We start from the raw sequence: 20,331 nt of genomic DNA, 5'->3' as shown, positions 1-20,331 counted from the left end.
CTTTTTATGTTGGCATGTCTTTCTATAATGACAACTGGGAATGGAATATGAGCTTGCAACGGCGGAGCTAGGGGGACCAGCAGGGGCCACGGCTCCCGCCAACATGCATGATTTTTTTAATACCTATGCTTATTTATGTAGAGAACCATGTGGTTTGCTATATGCCTCTCTCCAAAAGTGCATTTTGACAAAATAGAGTGCTAGTATTGTGCACAGAAGATCCCACTGAAAGTGCCTTGCTTTGTTGACTTTTGTTCTCACTCCCAGCCACACACACGAGCCATCACATTCTTTTCTTTCTCATTCCTGAAGCGTCTCGCTGTCTCTCCTTCTCTGTTCTTCCAAGACCAAGGAGGAAAGATGAGGAAATTCCCCAAGAACCGCTCCTTAATTCTCTCTTTCTGCGTTTGGAGCACATCAGGAAGCACTCATCCAGGTAAAAGGTCACAGATCTGTCACTTTGTTCTTCTTATTTGTATTATCTATTTGTGGATCTGGTATTTTATTAGAACCGTGATTAATCTCTGTAGGATACTCATGGCTAAAAATAAAATGAAGACTATGGATTCTTTCTATAAGAAGAAAATTAGACTTGATGAGGCATTGGTTTCAGATGTTTCTTGTCCTGATTTGGAAGAAGCAGAGGGAGGGGGAGGGGGAGAGGAGCAGGAAGAAGAAAAAGAAGAAGATGGAGGGGAGGAGGAGCAACCTGTTGAGGAGGAGGAAGAAGAAGAGGCTCCACTTATAATTAATAGGGTCAATGATGGTAGTGGTGTTCTGGTAGTGGAAAGAGACCCAGGGCTGCGTTGCCAACTTTGGGATCGTCCTGTCAATGACCAAGAGAAAGCAAGAAAAGCGTATGTGAAGTGTGGAGCATATCACTTTAAAAAGGAAATATACCCTCCTACTGGTCCAGAAAGCCACCCACGCATGTTTCAATATCATTGGTTCAAGGCATTTCCTTGGTTAGAATACTCACCTACAGAAAATGCAGTCTTTTGCTTTCTATGTTTTCTATTTTCTAAGAAGCCACTTGGGAAAGTTGGATCAGATGTGTTCACTGTGAAAGGGTTCAAGAATTGGAGAAAGGTTAACAATGGAAAGAATTGTGCTTTCTTAACTCATATGGGAAATAGTTGTAACTCTGCTCACAACTATGCGGCCAAATGTTATGACAATTTGAAGAATCAACAATGCCATATTGAACAACTAATGGAGAGACAAACAACAGAAGATATAAGAGCAAACAGGCTGAGGCTTGGGGCAACAATTGATACATTGCGGTGGCTAGCATTTCAAGCCTGCCCTTTCCAAGGACTCATTTAGTTCATTGAACATTGATGATGTATGTTCTCTGGCCTCAAAATACTACCCCGCTGACTTTTCATAACAGGAAAGAAACAATTTGAGATGTCAACTACAACATTATGAGCTTGATGTACCTACAAATCCAAGGTTTTAGAATCTGTCAAGTGTAGGAGATCTTTGTCAACAACTTGCAAAAACAGGAAAATCAATGGATTATTATTTGATTGACATGTCATACAATATTTCCGCTCTTGTATTATTTGCTTGGACCATTACATCAAGTGTTAATTGATTTTATTTGCAGGTTAATTCGATTTGTTCTCACTTTTCCTGTCTCAACCGCAACAACCGAACGTGCATTTTCGGCAATGAAAGTTGTTAAAACAAGACTCCGAAATAAAATGGAAGACATGTTTCTAAGAGATTGCTTGTTGATCTACATCGAGAAAGAGATTGCAGTAGGATTCTCAACTGATGCAATTATTGATGAATTCAATACAACGGACCGTCGCGTGGACTTCGAGTGATAACTGTTAGTTCATCAACGTCTAATTGTACATTTTGCTTCCAACCTATTGATGTATAGAGATATGCCTATGTTATGAACACTTGGTTGGTTATATACTACATATTTTGCTATCTCAGTATGAATTTCTATATATTCTTATAAATTCCGTACACCTTATTAAATTTTGGAGTTGTGGTCAATGTTCGGCCCCCCCTTGTGTGTATTTCCTGGCTCCGCCGTTGTGAGCTTGTATAGTAAAAGCTATTTTCCATTCAGTACTACATAGAGGTGCATAATGGTGTTGTTAAGCCCCTCTTATTGCGCACATCTGCACATGTTACAGAAGTTATGGTTTGTGCCTGAATGCAAACCGTGTGTGATATCTTTCTTGTCGCTCATGATCGCTACAGAACAAGCATGCACGATAAACTGCATATGGTCGCATGGATAAATCGTGTGAAATGTGTTGCACAATCACACATGATACGAGAGGGCTAACTATTTGCGATACACTTTTCAATTGGGAGATTACATAGCGCTGAAACTACTCTAAAAGCTAGAGAAGAGAAGTTTTAATAGTAAGTTTATTTAGAGAAAGGATTAAAGCCTTCATTTAGAAAAATGAAGCCTTTCCAGACAACTTGAAAAAGACTAACCCCAATAACTTGGAACGGTCGCCACGAGGAGGGTCTATCAATTTTTTTTTTCTGGAGTGAACTGCTCCCAGCGAACGAATCAGCCCTCCCTGATCGTTCGGCGGGGGAAGGGATAAGGCAAACCCGCAATGGTCTGGAGGCTTAGTTTACTGTTTTTTTAATGCCATGAATAAAAAATACATATTTTTCCTGTAAACACAAACAAAAAAGTTGTATAATTGCCATGAATATTAGAAAAATATAAAAGATGTCATGCTACTTTATGAAAAATGCCAAGTTGATTTATAAAATGGCCATGCTACTTTACAAGAATGCCATGGCGTCAAGATGCGTGCGACGGTGATGAGAACGTGCACTGGGGTTGGCCTCCCAGGAAACGTCATCCAAATAACATGTGTGAGCGGAAGGATAGAAAACTTCCAACTCATTCTTTCTCTCCTTCCTTTGCGTTGACACAGTTCGGAACTCCGTGGAGAGCCGCCGCGCCGGACGCCGGTGGATGCTACGCCGAGCTCACAGGTTTCTCGCCGCCGTAAATCTCACCTTCCCGCCACAGCTAACCTCGACCGCATTCCCTACCCGGGCTTTCACATAGCAATAGCACTATTCCACCATGCGCCCGCCGAGGGCGAGGGCGGCGCCCGCCACCTGCTCGACGGAATGCCCCACGGAACACGGGCCAGCTCCATCGTGCGCGCGCTCAGGGCCTACGCGGTGGACGCCGTCGCCGCCCTCCACTGCGCGTCCCTCAAGTCCGGCGCGGTGCTTGACCCGCCCGTGCGCACCTCGCTCCTCACGGCCTACGCCAGGAGGAGGGGCGACGCGTGTGCCGCCCTGGCGCTGCTCGACGAGGCCGCCCACCCAGACGTGATCCTGTGGAACGCCACGCTCGATGCTCTGACACGGAGCTGCCGTCTGGGCGACGCCATGGTTCTGCTCCGGCGGATGGCGTGCGTGCTCGGGGCGTTCGATTCGGCCACCCTGGTCATCATGCTGTCGGGGGCGTCACGCGCCAGAGAGATGGACCTTGGGATGGCGCACCATGCTGCGGCCGTGAAGAGGCGCCTCGACACTGACCTAAACCTTCAGAATGCTCTCGTTGACATGTACACGAAGTGTGGGCGTTTCTGCGCTACGGAGGCTGTGTTTTGGAGGATGCCGTGTTGGGACACCACCTCATGGAATTCTATGATAGGTGGAAGCACGTTCAATGGACTTTTTGAAGTTTCGGCTTGTTACTTCAGGGAGATGATCCGTTTCATGGTTCAGGCAGATGAGGTCACCCTGTCTTCTGTCCTTGCAGCATCTTCTCGCGCAGATGGTCTTTTCTCCTTTGGGAGGTCCGTCCATGGCTATGTGGTCAAGCTTGGTTATGACGACACTGCGTCTTGCTCGGTGGCGAATTCTCTTATAACATTTTATTCAGAGCTTGGATTTACTGAGGACGCATGGAATGTCTTTGCAGGCATTTTGAGTAAAACTTTGGTATCATGGAATGCTATGATCAAGGGATTGGTGGATAATGAAAAGGTCAGCGAAGCCCTCTTTGTTTTCCAAGAAATGATATCAGGGTACCAGCCAGATCGTGCCACTTTGGTGACTGTAATTTCTGGCTGTGCTGAACAAGGACTACTCTGTGAAGGGAAAGCAATCCATGGATACATAGTCAGAAATGGCCTTCTCCATGAATCTTCTTCTGTAGGGAACAGCTTACTTGGTTTTTATATGAAATGTGATGACCCATTTACTGCTAACCTTCTGTTCAGGACAATGCCTATAAGAGACCTGATCTCATGGAACACAATGCTTTCTGGTTACTCAAGAGTTGTCTCACTGGGAGTAGAGGGTCAAGCTATGTTCAAAGAGCTGCTTTCTGAAGGTTTAAAGTGCACTTTGACCACTATACTTGCTGTTCTATCTTCATGCTCTTGTCCAGAAGACCTTAGCTTTGGCAAAGGAGTTCACTCTGTTATCCTGAAGTATGGATTTGCGAGTGCAGTTTCAGTTGTTAATGCGTTGATGCACATGTACATATGCTGGGGGGACACACTGGCTGCCTTAGCGCTGTTGGAAAGAATAATGTTGGTATCAGATATTATTTCATGGAATACAGCCATAGTAGGCTGTGTACAGAATGGACTACATGGTGACGCCTTGGAAGCCTTTCGGTTCATGCATTCATCTTTGCCACTAAATCCTGACAGCATTACACTAGTTAGTGTTTTATCAGCATGTGGAACTCTTAAACTGCACTCCCTAGGAAAGTCCATCCACTGCATGTCACTGAAGCACTTGCTTGCATGCAATTTGAGGGTGAAGAATGCCCTGTTAACCATGTATTTCCGGTTTGCAGATACTGAAAGTGCCGAGTCAATCTTCTATAGTCCCGGAGATATAAATTTGTGCTCCTGGAATTGTATGATCTCTGGCTTTGCACAGAATAACGATGGCTGGAGAGCATTGCAGTTCTATCAGAAGATTGAAGACTTCGTGCCTGATGAAATGTGTACAGTCAGTATCATCTGTGCTTGCACACAACTAGGGGATCTTAGATATGGAAAGAGCATACATGGGCATGTGGTCAGGTCTGATCTTCAAAATAATTTTTTTTCAGCATCGCTAGTTGATATGTACGGTAAGTGTGGAAGACTCGACGTTGCTGCCAGAGTATTTGAATCCTCTGCTGAAAAATCAGTTGCTTGCTGGAACTCCATGATATCAGCTTTAGGATTTCATGGGCATGGGTTGTGATCAATAGAACTTTTCTGCAAGATGATTCAGTCTGGGATGACAGCCACGAGAAGTACTTTTATTGCTCTTTTGTCAGCTTGCAGTCACTCTGGACTCACTGATGAAGGATGGGAGTATTACCACCTTATGTCAGAGAAATTTGGGATTACTCCAACAGCCGAACACCATGTATGCATCATAGACATGCTTGGACATGCTGGTCGGCTGCAGGAAGCACATAAATTTGTGGAGAGTTTACCATCCAAGGAAGCACATGGAGTTTGGGGTGCACTGTTAAGTTCTTCCAGTAACAATGCTGAACTCAGGATGGGCGAGTCCATCGCAAAGCATTTGCTCTGCCTGGAGCCTGAAAACAGTGGTTATTATGTGACAATTTCTAACCTGTATGCAAATCAAGACATGTGGGATGGTGCAGTCAAGGTTAGGGACATTTTGCAAGATAAAGGATTGATGAAGCCCCATGGTCACAGTATTGTTGGATAAAGGGTGGCAAAGGAACCATTGAAGCTATGCTGTCCAAGAAAAAATTCCACTAAATCACCAAAGGTGCACGTTCCCTTCACTATTTTTTGGCATGCAGACTCGCTCAAGCACGTTGCAGGTATCTGACTAGTTGGCTTAACTTTCCAGTTACACACTTTTCCTTGAAAATCAATGAAGTGATTGAACCTATTTACATAATTGTTATGCTGTTTGTGGATTGATCACTCTTGAACTAATTTTGCAAGTATGTTACTGGGGATAAGCAAAACAAAATGAGATTTTACTCCAAAGGTTTTCGTCCTTTAAGAAATAGAAAATTAAATAAAATAAACGGGAGGGCAAGCTGTGATGTATCATACTACTCTGTTATTATTCTGAGCCAAACAAGCTTATGCCTGTGAGAAAGAAAAGTTGAAACGAAGTATGTTAATGAGCTCAAGTGTTTATATGTCATGTTATTTTTTTGGACGCCCTTCATTACCTCATCTAGATTACTTTTCACAAGTGTTACGGCACTTTATTATGAAATTCATCTAGTCATTGAAGTCCTCCCCACTTGTGCCAAGAGGTCCTGGGTTCGAACCAGCCTCTCTGCATTGCACTTTGCAGGGGTAAGACTAGGTTCCTATAATCCCTCCCCAGACCCCACCTTGTGTGGGAGCTTCTATGCACTGGGTCTGTCCTTTATTTCTTAAACAACTGTTTGTTTCATGTAGGTGGTCCTGTTAATCAGCCACTTAATCTTATCTCATATTCAGGGAATATGTTCTGACATCGCTATCCAGTATGCATCGAGTCAATCTTGTGATAAGCCAACTTTGCAACATTCTGCCAACGACCATACAGCTGCAATTCTGAATCCGGCATTTCGGCACTTGACACAGTTTTCCAGGTTGATGCTGGTCTACACCGTGGCGCCATCATGGGTGTCCATGTGGCTAGTTTCTTTTTCTAATGTTTGTACATTTTTGCAGAAGATGCTAACCAGAGGTTTGTCTGTACGGCAACGCACTTGAGAGCCAAGGAAAAGCAAGATCCAACGGTATGAAAATTCTGCAATGATGGTACACTGCGTGCCAAAATTCGCAGTTTAGGCGGGCATGCTACAACTAGTTTTGGATTGATAAATGGAGGAGCAGACAAATTGGGTGGTTATAATTGGGTGTTTGGGCGCAGGCAGGCAGACACGGAGCATGTGGCCGCACTGGAAGCCAGCCTAGAAAAATACTCTGGAGTGGACAGCCATTAATCACCACCGTCCTCTCTCTACAACTCCAGCCTGCCTGCTTGCCAGGATCTCTCTCTCTCTCTCTCTAACATTTCTAATCACTAATAAAGCTTGTGTCAGTCCTTTTTTGGGCAAGATTTGTTGTCACTGGGCAGTATTCTCCAGTTATGTTGAGCACATGGGCATGGAGGAAGCTATTGCTAGCTGGGAGCAATACACCCGTACACTAATAGATGGGCATTCCCCATAGTTGTGTGATTCCTGTGCCATATTTGATGCAGCACATCTGATAAAGACAATTGCTTTCTGGAAAGGCAGCTGCTGGCTCTGTCTGCAGGGGAGAATATATATGTGGCACCTGTGTCTGCAGGTTCTTTCTTTAGTTCCTTTCCACAGTAAGCAATCTGCCATCTGGATCAGTTCTACCCAAAAAGGGAACAAAGAATTAGGAGATTAAACTAATTTAGAATTATTTTAGTCACATCTTTCCAGAGTAAGAAGTTGCAGTGGATCATTTTACAAAAAGAGGAGACAGATAACTTAGAATATTGTTAGTCTCGGGAGGTGAAGATTAATGTACCAGTACCTATGATGTGACATAAAAATTGGTATGAATTTGGATAATGTGGCTAGTTTGGGGTGAATCGAAGCTGCGTAAGATATTGTTTATGCCGATTGCCTAAGCATGACATTGATTAGCTTTGCTAAAGATGTTTGTATCATGAAAGAGGAGGGACGCTTTGGGTATGTATGTTTCATGTAGCAGAGTGCCTCAAATCATTCAGACACATCCTATGTGTGCCATTATTAAAAGCAGATAAAGAGCCTAGCAAGCTTACATAGATCCTAATGTTAATCTGGTTCCTTTCACTTTTGGACGAGAAACCACATCGCATGATCTACACCTTCTTAACCATGTGAAGCTGCACATGTTTGAGGTATAGTCTTTACTAGTGAGACCAAAGCCTAAACACCACCTTTCGTTCCATTCAATCCTACAGTTTCAAACCCCCCTTTTTACATTATGTTCTAACTTAGTTTATTTTCGCGTTCTAATTTGTAGTTTAGTTAAAACTCCTTTTATTCTCGTTTCCTAGCAACAGATAGAATAGACCATTTCCAAATTATGGTTTGGGTGCGAATAGAGCTACACAAACAACATAGTTGCAGGGTTGGTAGTGGCTTCCAATTCGCTCCGTGTGGGATTCAACACTTATCATGAAATGCAATAGCCATTTGCACTTGCAGGTCATCAAAGACATCGACTCAACTCACTATGACCTAGCCCAACACAAACCAAAATGAATTTACCATGGTCTGTCCCCTCTCACGTCTAGTGAAAGCCCTACACAGATCAGGCCCCACGGATCAGTGCATCGTCTGAAACCATATGTGGGAGGGTCGGAACTAAGCATGCCACTTAATTCAAGGGTTCATAGAAGTTCTCAAGGGCCTACGGGCATTTTGTTTACGGCTCTGTCAATGATCGGTATTAGAGCACTTCTGCCTCCCTTAGCATATCCTACTTCCACATAAAACAAAAGTGTTCCTTGGGGGGCTGTCTGGGAAGGTTGCTTCCTGGTGACCAGGTGGATAAGAGACATGGCCCTTCTAATGGCTTGTGCGTTCTCCATGGGGAGGGAGAAAACGTTAACCATATCTTTTTCTCATGTATCCTAGTGAAGATCATGTGGGCTAGCGTTAGAAAAAAAATCATAATTTTGCCTAGAAAACCTCTAGCTTCACTGATTTCTTTTCCATTGACCAAAGTGTTCCCTCTTTGCATTGAAAAATGATTTGGACATGATTTCGATGCTTTGTTGGTCCTTTTGGACGACGCGCAATAATATGGCAAGATACCTGCATTTTCAAAATGTCTATATGTCTTTAGTTGTGGCTTCTAGTGAAAATTTGAAGAAAAAGCTATGGATGAAGAATATACGGCTCTAATGAAGAGTAACACCTAACACTTAGTACTCAACCTCGAGGTAAAAACATGATGGGCCACAAACAAGTTTGTCCCAGGTATAAAGTGTGCCTTGCTACTACAGGCTTTAAGAAACATTAATGTTTTCATTATCAGGATGCTAACCCTATTGTAAAAGCTTCCACCATAAGACTTGTATTACGCACAACAGTCTCCAAAGGGTGGTGTTTATGTTTATTGTGCAGAACATGTCAATTCCCAATGTTATGCAAGAGGAAGTGTATCTCAAAGAACCACTGGTATATGAAAATGGCTACACATATCACTATGTTTGCAAACTTGTCAAAGCACTCTATTGCCTTAAAGAGGTCCCTCGAGCAACATACTCTTCACCAAGTATCTCATGCGTTGGACATGCCAACATACATAACTATCATGGTTCCTCCACGATAGCGTCATCTCCTGTGAAATCCTACATTGAGAGAAAAGTGTTATTTAAGTACACATGTGCAACTCAATAATTCATATCTAGCGCATAGATTCATATAAATGAGAAAAATTCTTACTTCTAGGTTCATGTTGGAAAGTATATCATCGATTGAGAAGGCATTGATTTCATTCAGTTGATCATTAAGAGGTTGATGATCAAGTGCGCCTTCTTGCATAGGAAGAATACTACCTCCATCCCCGCAATCAAGCAGCTGAGTCAACGAGAAGAAATCGTCTGTCTGAAGGTTGTGAAGCATCGAAGTAGTTCTTTCACTGTTGACTAGATGAGTATCTTTAGTTGAAGTTCTACTTGCATCAAGTGCAGAGCTACCATTCAACATCGTTCCTACTGAGCTTGTGTTGCTTGGCATGTTAAATGGTGCCATCTGCTCAGTGAAGCCTCCCACTGATGTGGTGTTGCTTATGAATGGTGCCTTTTCAATTTGCATAGGAAGCCGACTAGATGACATGACATAGCTCTCTAGTTGGTTGATCTGTGGAAAGTTCACCTATGATGCGGCAAGAGACCTCCCGCCACCAACTGTTGTATTTGCAAATGAACTTTGATGATTGGAAGGGGTTTTGCCTTTGCTTGTCTCCATTAGCTTGCCACACATGAGGTCCGCACAGGAATTACTATAATTTAATGAAGGAAATTCATCTAACATTATCTCATTGGGTATGTTGTTGTATAGGCTTACGGGAGGGTCACCAAAACCTGTGAATCTTATCGCATCCGACGGTTGTTTCCCAACATACCTCGACATTCTACCATCATGGAGGTATGACCCCATGTAGAAGTTGCTTTGGGTGTTCATCGGAGGAGCCAAGTGACCCGTTGCACCATAGTTGTTTGTACTCCAAGAGGCAGTGTCGCCAGAGGACGCACTCCATCTTCCATGTTCATGATTATGCATGAAATTGCCCTTGTTGTTCATGTTGTACGATGAGTTCCATCTTTCATATACATCACCAGAGGGATTTGAGTTGACTCTTTTTAAGTGCAATCTATACTTCTGAAATAAAAAGATAGACAAAATAACAAGTTATGAGATGGATGCTCATCGGAAAAAATAACGGTAAATATGTGAGTACAAAAAGAACCGAAGATGTTGCATGGGTAAAAATACTCATAAAAATATGGGGCATGCATTATATGAGATAAGCCTCGCATTTTAAGGGACACATTTAATTAAAATTACACTTCATGATAGTTGCATTACTAGAGCTTTGACTGATATGTCCCCCAGAAAATAAAAGCTTGCACTTAATATGACAAAATGTTAGACTACAAATAATAGTAAGAAAAACATAGAAATTAAGCATGAAGGTTGAAAACAAACCTGTAGATGACTTGCGATATTCTCTCTACCGAGGCAATCCACATTCATTAGCTCCAATACCTTTTTTGGAACAGCCCCTACAATTATGTAATAAAAAATTATAATGAAAATATGGAGCAGTCAGCATTGTCGATGAATGAGGCACAAGATGTGAATTCTTACTATCAAGGCCAATCTGGTTGATAGCTTCTAGAAACTTGTTATGCAGCTTAATTGTCCATGTCACCCTGGGCTTTCTGTGGGTGGCGGATATACATGTGCTCTCATTGTGCTTGTTAGAATCATCTCCAGCATTTCTCTTATTTCCCAATAACTTACTCTTGTCAGCAGTCGCTGGTTGAACTCTCTGGACATCACTGTCATGATCGCCGATGTGGCTTATTGCTTTGGGATTTCTCCACCTTTGAACATGTTGCCATATGTTTTTGAGCTCATGAGTACACACTGGCTTCACCATAAAGTCAGACGCGCCATGATCTATCCCCTTCATCACAACCTTCTTGTTGCAATCAACGGATATCACTGCATGCCATATGACCAATGACTTAGAGTTAGAATTTAGAAATTCACAAAAATCTATGAAGTGTACATATGTTTTGGTCAAAGTGCCTATAGACAAAAAAAGCATTTCAAAGTTCAATTTTATAATTCTGCTTCTATGCAGACTAAATTGGAAAAATTTCACACATTCAATAGGAAGATACGGAAACAATGGCTAAAACAATAACGGTAACACAATGCGTAAGCCATATCAGGACATGTTCCGCGTAGGGAAAACACATCATCATGTCTAACTATTGGTGAACCCGAAGATCAAGTAATATTATTGGCAGTCAACCATGTTTCTCTAGCATACTCGGTAACATCTATCGGCCCATGTAACGCTATAAGCATTTTAAGTAATCACACTCATATTAATTTTTAAACATTAATCACCATTGTCAATAGCTTTTTATTGCAACTAGCTAATTGTCTGTGCTTGCCACCGAGGCATACATATTCTACATGATAAGTTCCATAATTAATGTGGTCCTCCCGTCCAGTGCTCGATGATACTTTTTATAATGAATGTGATACTCCCGTCCAAAGAATGATACTCTCCATAACTAACATGGTCCTCTCGTCCAATGCTCGATGATACTTTCCATAAATTAATGTCTAGATAATTGACATGTGTAAATAACTATATAGCTAATTAATTACATGCAGCTGTGGGCGAGGCAGAGATTGGGCAAGAATTATCTCGGACAATTTTTGGGCATTAATAGTAGAGATTCAGGAAAATAAGTATGTGTGGTTGCACTGTCTGTGAAAGTAATTTGACTACAAATTATGTGCTGGTTCAAAGCCGACAAATATGCAGTATTGTAGGTATTACCCATGGTTAACCTACTCGATGTATGTACTTAAAAGTGACACTCCTACTTTATATGCTATTCTCGAGAGTAAATAGTCATAAGGAGTAACAACTTTAAGAAGAATGAACATTTTGCTGCAACACTCCGTCTTTGCTGCAACTTCCGCCTCAGCCGCTGGGTAATGACCGTTTTGTGCGATTTATGAAGCATGACGAGGGGGAAAATTTTAGGGGCGTTCAGGGTTTTCGCCAGGGACTTCTTATGTTTCTTGGTATTCCGCTGGACCTTCGCAACACTGAATGCATTAGGGCAGCTGTGAATACTTTTGGCAAATTTCACCATTGGATCAGTGAGGACCCCTATTTGGTTCACTCTTTGATTTTTGCTTCATTCCCAGAGGATATTCTTGTGCCACGTGATGTGGTCTTCATGGATTTTGCGGCCTATGATGGGGCGCGGGTTTCTTGGACTGCGCCTCTATACATTTTGGGGGCAAACTTTGCTGAGCAAATGCCCCAGGATGAAGATTGGATGCCCATCAATGGAAATCCGCATCCAGTTCTGGGTGTTCCTTTCCCTGAGCTACCTCAGTTTAACCTTCCTGCCTACCCCGCCTTGGGGTGGAATGCAGTCCCTCCTCCGCCGCCAGAGCCTGTGATCATTGAAGTAGCTGAGGACAATTGGGGAAATGGCCAAGACAATGCTGAGCCTGAACCTGTTCAAGATCAAGAATCAATGGTGGTGGATCTCTCTGCCCAACCAAGCTCTGCTACTGACCAAGATCCACCCGTCATTGTGGTGGAGGATGATCTATCTGAAGCAACTATGTTGCCTGTAGTCAATGAAGATGCAGCAAACAATTGGGCTATTGTGGTGTATCAGCCTCCTGCTGTCACGGAGGAGATTGCTCTACCTACGATTCCTTTTGGGCCTCCTTTGCCCCCGGAGATGATTTGTAGGAGGTCTTTTGAGAACCTTCTGCAAGCTCCTGTAGCGTTCTCTGTGCCCAGGCCAGTACTGCTGCAGCCTTTGTCACCAGTTGTTCTGTCTAAGAGGAGCTGGGATTTGGCTTTCAGCGATTCGGACCTGCCACGACTTACATGGAGGGAAGAGGAGCCAGCTAGGCCAGTTGCCAGGGCACTTTTTTCTGATCCTGTTGATGTGCAACCTGTGCAGGTTCCCCCTTCTGCTGCGGTTAAAGCTCACAGGCCCCGAAAGACTCTGGCGCCAACTCCAATTGTCGACACCACAGTTCGACGCTGCACCAAAAGCTCGGCCCAGCGTGATGGTTTCAAGCCCACATTCCAAGAGCTCGCACTACAGCCCAAGAGAAAGAAGCCCAAGGCCAAGCCTTTCACGGCCCACATGTATGAAGAGCCTGCTTCTGATGAAATTCCTCCTGCAATCCCTGTCAGTAGACTCCAAGAAGTTGGACGCGAGCTTCAGATTGATGCTGCTCTGCTATCTGTGGATGCACTTATGGTGGACCCACCTGCTGTAGCTTCGCCTTGATATAATGATTAGAGTGTCCCTGGCATATTGGGTTTCGCAAGCCCTTAACTTTGCTTTATCTTTATTTTTTGTCAATTTTCTGCTTCTGGAACCTTGGTGCTTGGTAATGTTGGGACAGACTAGACTGTGCTCGGTTAGACATGTGGTATTGTGTTCCATGTGGTTTCTGGTCTTTATCTTTTGCTATAATGAGTAATTCTTGTAGAAACTGGAATGTTCTGTGTTGGAATGTAAGAGGTCTGAACTCTGAAGCTAGACAGAGAGCTATTAGGAAGAAAATTGAGGAAAGCCGATGTTCAATAGCTTGTCTGCAAGAAACAAAATGTGCTTCTTTTGACTCTAGGACAATCAAATCTTTCTGCCCTAAAAGATTTGACTCTTTTGTCTGTTCTCCTTCAATTGGAGCCTCTGGTGGTATTACTGTTGTCTGGAATTCTACAGTTTTTAGTGGCATTGTAATTGAAGTAAAGCAGTTTGCTGTGGTTGTTCAGTTTACTTCCAGGCAAAATAATGAAACTTGGACTCTTGTGGCTGTTTATGGCCCTTGTCAGGGTGTAGCCAGGGACAACTTTGCGGATTGGTTATACAACCTGGTCATACCTATCAATGAGCACTGGTTGCTACTTGGCGATTTCAATTTCCTCCGATCTGTGGATAACAGAAACTTACCTGGGGGGGACATAAATGACATGTTCATTTTTAACGAGATTATTGGTCACCTGGGCCTCCTTGAGCTTCCAATCAAAGGCAGATCCTACACATGGTCCAATATGCAGGACACCCCACTTCTTGAGCAGCTAGACTGGTTTTTTACTTCTGTAGATTGGATTTCCGATTATCCCATGACTGAAGTTCTGCCCCTGGCTCGGACTGCATCCGATCATGTGCCTTGTTTAGTGTCCATCAAGACTTCCATTCCAAAATCAAATATCTTTAGGTTTGAAAACTATTGGATTGAACTGGAGGGTTTCATGAACTGTGTTGAATCTTCTTGGAAGCAGCCCTCTCGGAAAACACACATAACTGCTAAAATTGCAGACAAATTTAAATGTTTGAGAATGTGTCTTAAGAGATGGCAAATGAATATTTCCAAATTGAGGTTATTGATCAGCAAATGGAATCATGTCATCTTCCTTATGGACGAATTAGAGGAGTGGAGGCCTCTCTTTATTCAAGAGAACAATTTCAGAAGAATTGTCAAAACCCATCTGGAAAAGCTCCTGCACTTACAGTTTCTGTACTGGAAGAAGCGATGCTCTATCCGGTACTTTAAGGTGGGGGGAGAAAACACTAAATTCTTCCATGCTATGGCCACTGAGAGACACAGGAGGAACTCTATAGCTAGTTTAAGACTACCTGATGGAACTGTAGTCTCTGATCACTCCCAAATGGCTGGAATTCTCTGGAGTTGTTTTAAGAATAGAATGGGCACCTCTAGAGGGATTGTGATGGGTTTTGATTTGTCTACACTTATCTCTCCAGTGTCTGGCCTTGAGGTGCTCACTAGGCCTTTTAAGAAGGAGGAAATGGACAATATGGTCAAGCATATGCCTGTGGATAAAGCACCTGGTCCTGATGGATTTAATGGTTTGTTTTTTAAGAAATGCTGGCACCTTATTTCTGGGGAATTTTATGAGCTAGCTCAGGCTTTTCATGAGGGAGTGGCTGTCTTAGAAAACATCAATAGTTCTTTTATTACTCTGGTGCCCAAAAAACTTTCTCCTGAGGAAGTGGGTGACTTCAGACCTATCTCTCTCACTAGTATGGGGCTTAAATTTTTGTCCAAAATGGCTGCAAATAGATTTCAAGCAATGATTATGCAGTGCATCCATAAGAACCAATATGGTTTCATTAAGACCAGAACAATACAGGACTGTCTGGGTTGGACTTTTGAATACTTGCATCAATGCCATCAGTCAAAAAGGCCAATAGTAATCCTCAAATTGGATTTTGAAAAGGCTTTTGACTCTATTGAGCATGAAGCTATCTTTCAAATTCTTAGATATAAGGGCTTCAATGATAAGTGGATTCTCTGGATGAAACAGCTTCTTACCACTGGTACTTCTTCTATTCTGCTCAATGGAGTCCCTGGGAGGAAGTTTGTTTGTAAGAAAGGAGTTAGACAGGGTGACCCTGTATCTTCCCTGCTATTTGTCATAGCTGCTGACCTGCTACAAACAGTCATTAATGATATGTACAGGAAGGGACTTCTGCATTTACCCATACCCTGCCATGATACAGACTACCCTGTGATCCAGTATGCAGATGATACTTTGATCATCCTCCCTGCAGACAGGGCTCAACTACTGGCTCTGAAAGATATGCTACAGGTGTTCTCTCAGTCCACTGGTCTGGATGTCAACTATCAAAAGTCCTTTATTATTCCAATCAATGTTGACAATGCTGTAATGAAGGATTTGGCAACTGCTTTTGGCTGCACAATTGGTACAATGCCATTTACTTACCTGGGATTACCTGTGGGGACCACAAGACCCAAAATGGTAGACTTCATGCCACTGGTTGACTGTATGGAGAGAAGAATGACTGCCAGCTCTTCTTTCCTTAACCAAGGAGAAAGGCTACAGTTTCTAAACTCTGCTCTATCCTCTTTACCAGTTTTCTTTATGGGTAGTCTTGCTCTCCCAGCTGGTATTCTGAAACAGTTGGAAAGAATTCAAAGACAGTGCTTGTGGAGAAAACATAGAGATGAGCCAGCCCCATCTCTGGCTGCTTGGGAACTAATATGTAGGCCAAAAAACAAAGGAGGTCTTGGTATTCTTAATCTGGGGGTTCAGAATGTGGCTCTCCTCCTCAAGCATGCCAGTAATTTCTTGAACAAACGAGAAATTCCTTGGGTATCCCTAGTTTGGGATTCATATTATTTTGAGAGAATGCCCCAGGGAACAAATGATTGTGGCTCCTTCTGGTGGAGAGATATTTGTAAAGTCATGCAGCATTTTAGGGACTGCTCCTGGGTGCAGATCAATGAAGGGGACACTGCTCTATTTTGGTCTGATAACTGGGACCTTGGCTCTGAAACATCTAGTTTGCAGGCAAGATTCCCAAGGCTTTTCTCTTTTGCCAAGGATCCCTGGGTCTCAATTAAGGATACTTTTAATACCCATGATCTGCACCAACTTTTTCATCTTCCCTTATCGGCTCAAGCTTTTGATGAGTTAAATCTGATAAAGGATTTAATGGACTCACACAGAAGAGACCCCAGCTCGAAGGACTGTTGGTTCTGGCAGGGCTCTTCCAAGTTTTACAAGCCCAAGATGTTTTACTCACACTCCTTTCAGACTGAGTCCTTCAATCCTTTGCTCTGTTGGATATGGAAATCCTCCTGTACTCTCAAAATCAAGGTCTTTGCTTGGATGCTTGTTATGGACAGGTTGAACACCAAGGATATGGTTCAGAGAAGACACTGGCACATGGAGGATGGTGTCCACTGTAGGCTATGCCCTTTGCAGGCTAGGGAAACCAGGGATCACTTGTTCTTCAATTGCAATTTCAGTGTAAGGGTCTGGAATTATCTGCAAATTGATTGGTCTGCTGGTACCTCCATGATTGAGCTGGTTACTCAGGCAAGGAGAAATTTTGATAGGCCTTTCTTCTCTGAAGTGGTATTCATTGCTTGCTGGCATATTTGGATCATCAGAAATGCCAAAGTGTTCAGAAATGAGAGGGCAAGTTTCAATAAATGGAGGTTTGCTTTCAGGCAGGATATTAGCCTCATGCAGCACAGAATCAGAGCTGCTTACAAGGATGACCTGCTCAAGTGGATTTCTTACCTCCCCCCTTAAGCTAGTTTGGTAGGGCTTTCTTTTTTCTTCTTTCTTGTAACCTGGTTACTCCTTGTAATCAACTTGTTGTATCTGTTTTCTTCAATAAAGTTTGGATCTGCTGTGGGGGTCTTGACCCACAGTTCCCAGTCAAAAAAAACTGTAAGGAGAATGAAGATGAGTAGTAATCTCAATCTTAATAATACCAATACAACATAGGTATAATTGTAGTATTCATGCAACCCTAGCAAACATATGTGGTACAATTGTGTACTTTGTGTGATTGGTAGAACACGGATTTTAATATTAGCTTTGGAAACAACTAAATATAACTTGGTCATATCATGAACTATGAATAGATTATAGTTTTCGTTCTTATTGGTAGGATTTTACAATTAATTGAGATGATATAAAATTAAATTCTAGATGTCCATAAATACAACCAACGAACACATGGATAGTGGGGTCTACGTTACATTGGAGTGATAGAGACTCTCATTAAGCCAAACTACTCCTTTCTAAAATTAAATTGTAATACGCCTATCGAACACATGGATGTGTAATCTATGTTACACTGGAGTGACACAAACTCTCACTAGGACAAATTAGCCATTAGAGTGAGCATGTCTCTAGCCTACTAAACAGTATCAACCAAATTATTGAAAACAATAATTGGGATCTCATAATCACGTGCTATCCACGTTTGTTCCCCTTTCCCACCATCCATCCGATCTGATGGATGAATGGTTAGATAGGATCCTATTGTTTTGCGCTAGAAACCAACACTACGTCCCCTACTAACTGATGTGTCGCTCCACCTCCGCTCTCCTGCCCCACTCGCCATCCGATCATATGGATGGTTAGATAGGATGCCATTGGTTTGGGCTAGAAACCGACAATACGTCCCCTACTAACTCATGTGTCGCTCCACCTCCGCTCTCCCGCCCCACTCGCCATCCGATCGGACGGATGGCTGGATAGGATGCCATTGGTTTGGGCTAGAAACCGACAATATGTCCCCTACTAACTCATGTGTCACTCCACCTCCGCTCTCCCGCCCCACTCGCCATCCGATCGGACGGATGGCTGGATAAGATGCCATTGGTTTGGGCTAGAAACCGACAATACGCCCCCTACTAACTCATCCGTCGCTCCACCTCCGCTCTCCTACCCCACTCGCCATCCGATCGGACGGATGAATGGTTGGATGGGACCCCGACACCCCGTTGGTTCGGACTCAATGGGGATCCCGTTCTTTAGAACTCTTCCAGGTTAGAAATAGAGTGCCGGTGCCGTGCATGTGTACGTGGTTTCATAAAATCGTCCTAAATATATAGGATCTCACATGCTGCCCAAAGAAATTAATATCCTCTCAGGGTAACTCCAAGATTGAGGAGTAAAAGCACGTTGTTAAGAACAATTGTCAATGCTCATGGATGCAAAACACAAAAATTGGACTTTGGATTGAGAGCAGTGAGAGTACTGATGACGGGCAGATCCATCTGGAGGCGGATGAGCTCGAGGAGCTTGAAGCCGTCCATGTCCGGCATGCGCACGTCGGTGATGACGAGGTCGAACTGCTGCTTCCCTGCCATGAGCATCCTCAGCGCCGTCTTTGCATCCATCACCGTCGTTGCTGCATAGCGGCAAGCATTATTGGCGAGAAACAAATAGATCACAAGGCCCAGATTCTAATGGACTATGGCGGAGTGGAGGGATCAAGAGACTCACGTTGGTACTTGCAACGGTGCAAGAGGGCTTCTAGTACCGTGAGGCAGACGCGGTCGTCGTCGACGACGAGGATGCGTAACCCCTCCGGGAACTTGTCATCCGCCGCATCCTCCATCATCTGCCTTCGGTCCCCACCCATCGTGGCCATGTTTTCCGAACTTCTTCCCACCTGGAAAAGCAAACGCCATCAAGAAAATTACTGATTAAAAAACAAGTCAACACAAACCTCACAGCCATCTAAGAACACAACCCAAAACCTCTATTAGCTTCCTCGTCTCAGGACACAACTGAAGTTACTGAACAATCCGGATTTCAGAGGAGTGGTGAGAAGGGATGGAGGATGGAGGGCGTCTATTTATAGGGGTAGAGGGGTCAAGGGAAGGAGTGGAAGTCTTGCTCTCCCAGTGCGTGTGTGCATGCGCTAGTTTCTACTCCTTAATTTCTGCAGCTACGCCATTTGATCTGGCGATGTCAATGTGCGTGTCTTCTTGTGCCATCGGCCCATGGTTCCATCCATGAGAGGCGAGCAAAAACCACGGGTGGTGTTGCAGTTTTTTTTTGCTTTTGTTCTTTTCTCACCAAATGTTTAATGTTCGAACACAAATGTTATGATCTTGAATTACAAAAAGGAGAGGCTCCTGCTCCTGCTTCCTTTGACCGGGACCAGAGAGAGCGTTCATGTGTCAATCGTCAGATTCCTACCTACCTTTGCATGGCAACGTGAAAATGTGAGGGCCTAAACTCAAGGAGTGGAAGTCCTTTTCCACTTATCACTTTGTGGAAAAATAATATGACAAGGGCATTTTATCTGAAGAGAAACACTTCAAGAAAATAAGTTCAAGGGTGTTTCACACTAGGGAGTACTGAATGCACATTTTGTCCTAAGGGCGCGAGTAAGTGAGTAACACACAAATTCGAAACAAATGATTGCTTATGCTTTGATCCTTATTATGAGGTGTCAGGCCTATGTATTCAACAAAAGAAAGAAATATATCGTTTACAAAGAAGAGAGAAAGAAATACAGGGATAGAAGAGTGGAGTTCTTGTGGTCCAGGCGATGGATGTTTGTAGTTTCTGCCATTTTTATTTTCATTACCCTCCATAAAAAAAATTCCGTTTTTGTTTCCATTTCATTGTCAAATGTCAACTTTTTGTGGTCCAACGTTGGAGCTAGATGATATAGTCTGTATTCCAAAAGAGGCTTTTGGCGATGTTCAGGTGATATCTCAAATTAATGCCTCACCTTTATTCTCAT

General features: G+C 43.2%; 3 protein-coding genes across 5 annotated transcripts; 2 read left to right on the top strand and 1 right to left on the bottom strand.

The window, feature by feature from the left end:
- Window positions 1-204: 204 nt before the first annotated feature.
- Window positions 205-1,934, top strand: LOC123059293 (uncharacterized). The gene is made up of 2 exons (XM_044481894.1): window positions 205-1,345; window positions 1,613-1,934. The coding sequence occupies exon 1, from the start codon at window positions 361-363 to the stop codon at window positions 1,324-1,326; it is 966 nt and encodes a 321-aa protein (XP_044337829.1). The 5' UTR covers window positions 205-360; the 3' UTR covers window positions 1,327-1,345; window positions 1,613-1,934.
- A 969-nt stretch (window positions 1,935-2,903) lies between these two features.
- Window positions 2,904-7,583, top strand: LOC123063365 (pentatricopeptide repeat-containing protein At4g19220, mitochondrial). Of its 3 annotated transcripts, XM_044487129.1 has the most exons (4): window positions 2,904-5,824; window positions 6,465-6,598; window positions 6,681-6,748; window positions 6,883-7,583. In XM_044487129.1, the coding sequence occupies exon 1, from the start codon at window positions 3,133-3,135 to the stop codon at window positions 5,221-5,223; it is 2,091 nt and encodes a 696-aa protein (XP_044343064.1). In that variant the 5' UTR covers window positions 2,904-3,132; the 3' UTR covers window positions 5,224-5,824; window positions 6,465-6,598; window positions 6,681-6,748; window positions 6,883-7,583. The 3 variants fall into 3 exon arrangements, with proteins under 3 accessions (XP_044343064.1, XP_044343063.1, XP_044343062.1); XM_044487128.1 differs by having other exon boundaries at window positions 2,904-5,769; window positions 6,681-7,583; XM_044487127.1 differs by having other exon boundaries at window positions 6,681-7,583.
- Window positions 7,584-9,294: 1,711 nt separating this feature from the next.
- On the bottom strand, window positions 9,295-19,215 carry LOC123057212 (two-component response regulator ORR24-like). The gene is made up of 7 exons (XM_044480305.1): window positions 19,077-19,215; window positions 18,829-18,981; window positions 10,856-11,215; window positions 10,754-10,770; window positions 10,140-10,366; window positions 9,428-9,809; window positions 9,295-9,333 (listed from the first exon to the last, which is right to left on the bottom strand). Exons 1-7 carry the CDS (start codon window positions 19,213-19,215, stop codon window positions 9,295-9,297), a joined length of 1,317 nt encoding a protein of 438 aa, XP_044336240.1.
- Between the last annotated feature and the right edge of the window lie 1,116 nt (window positions 19,216-20,331).

The sequence above is a fragment of the Triticum aestivum genome, chromosome 3A (genome assembly GCF_018294505.1).
Source record: "Triticum aestivum cultivar Chinese Spring chromosome 3A, IWGSC CS RefSeq v2.1, whole genome shotgun sequence".
Lineage (NCBI taxonomy): Eukaryota > Viridiplantae > Streptophyta > Magnoliopsida > Poales > Poaceae > Triticum > Triticum aestivum.
The sequence above is the reverse complement of the archived record's forward strand: the minus strand, read 5'-3'. Positions and strand labels throughout refer to the sequence as shown.

Excerpts from the sequence above, each read along its gene's own strand:
- LOC123057212 (XM_044480305.1), bottom strand. The coding sequence starts at position 19,215 with ATGGGTGGGGACCGAAGGCAGATGATGGAGGATGCGGCGGATGACAAG. Across the intron at positions 11,216-18,828 it reads GATGGATCTGCCCGTCATCA|TGATATCCGTTGATTGCAAC; the intron begins GTACTCTCACTG and ends TATGGCATGCAG. Across the intron at positions 9,334-9,427 it reads TTTCCAACATGAACCTAGAA|GATTTCACAGGAGATGACGC; the intron begins GTAAGAATTTTT and ends CTCTCAATGTAG.
- LOC123059293 (XM_044481894.1), top strand. The coding sequence starts at position 361 with ATGAGGAAATTCCCCAAGAACCGCTCCTTAATTCTCTCTTTCTGCGTT.
- LOC123063365 (XM_044487128.1), top strand. The coding sequence starts at position 3,133 with ATGCCCCACGGAACACGGGCCAGCTCCATCGTGCGCGCGCTCAGGGCC.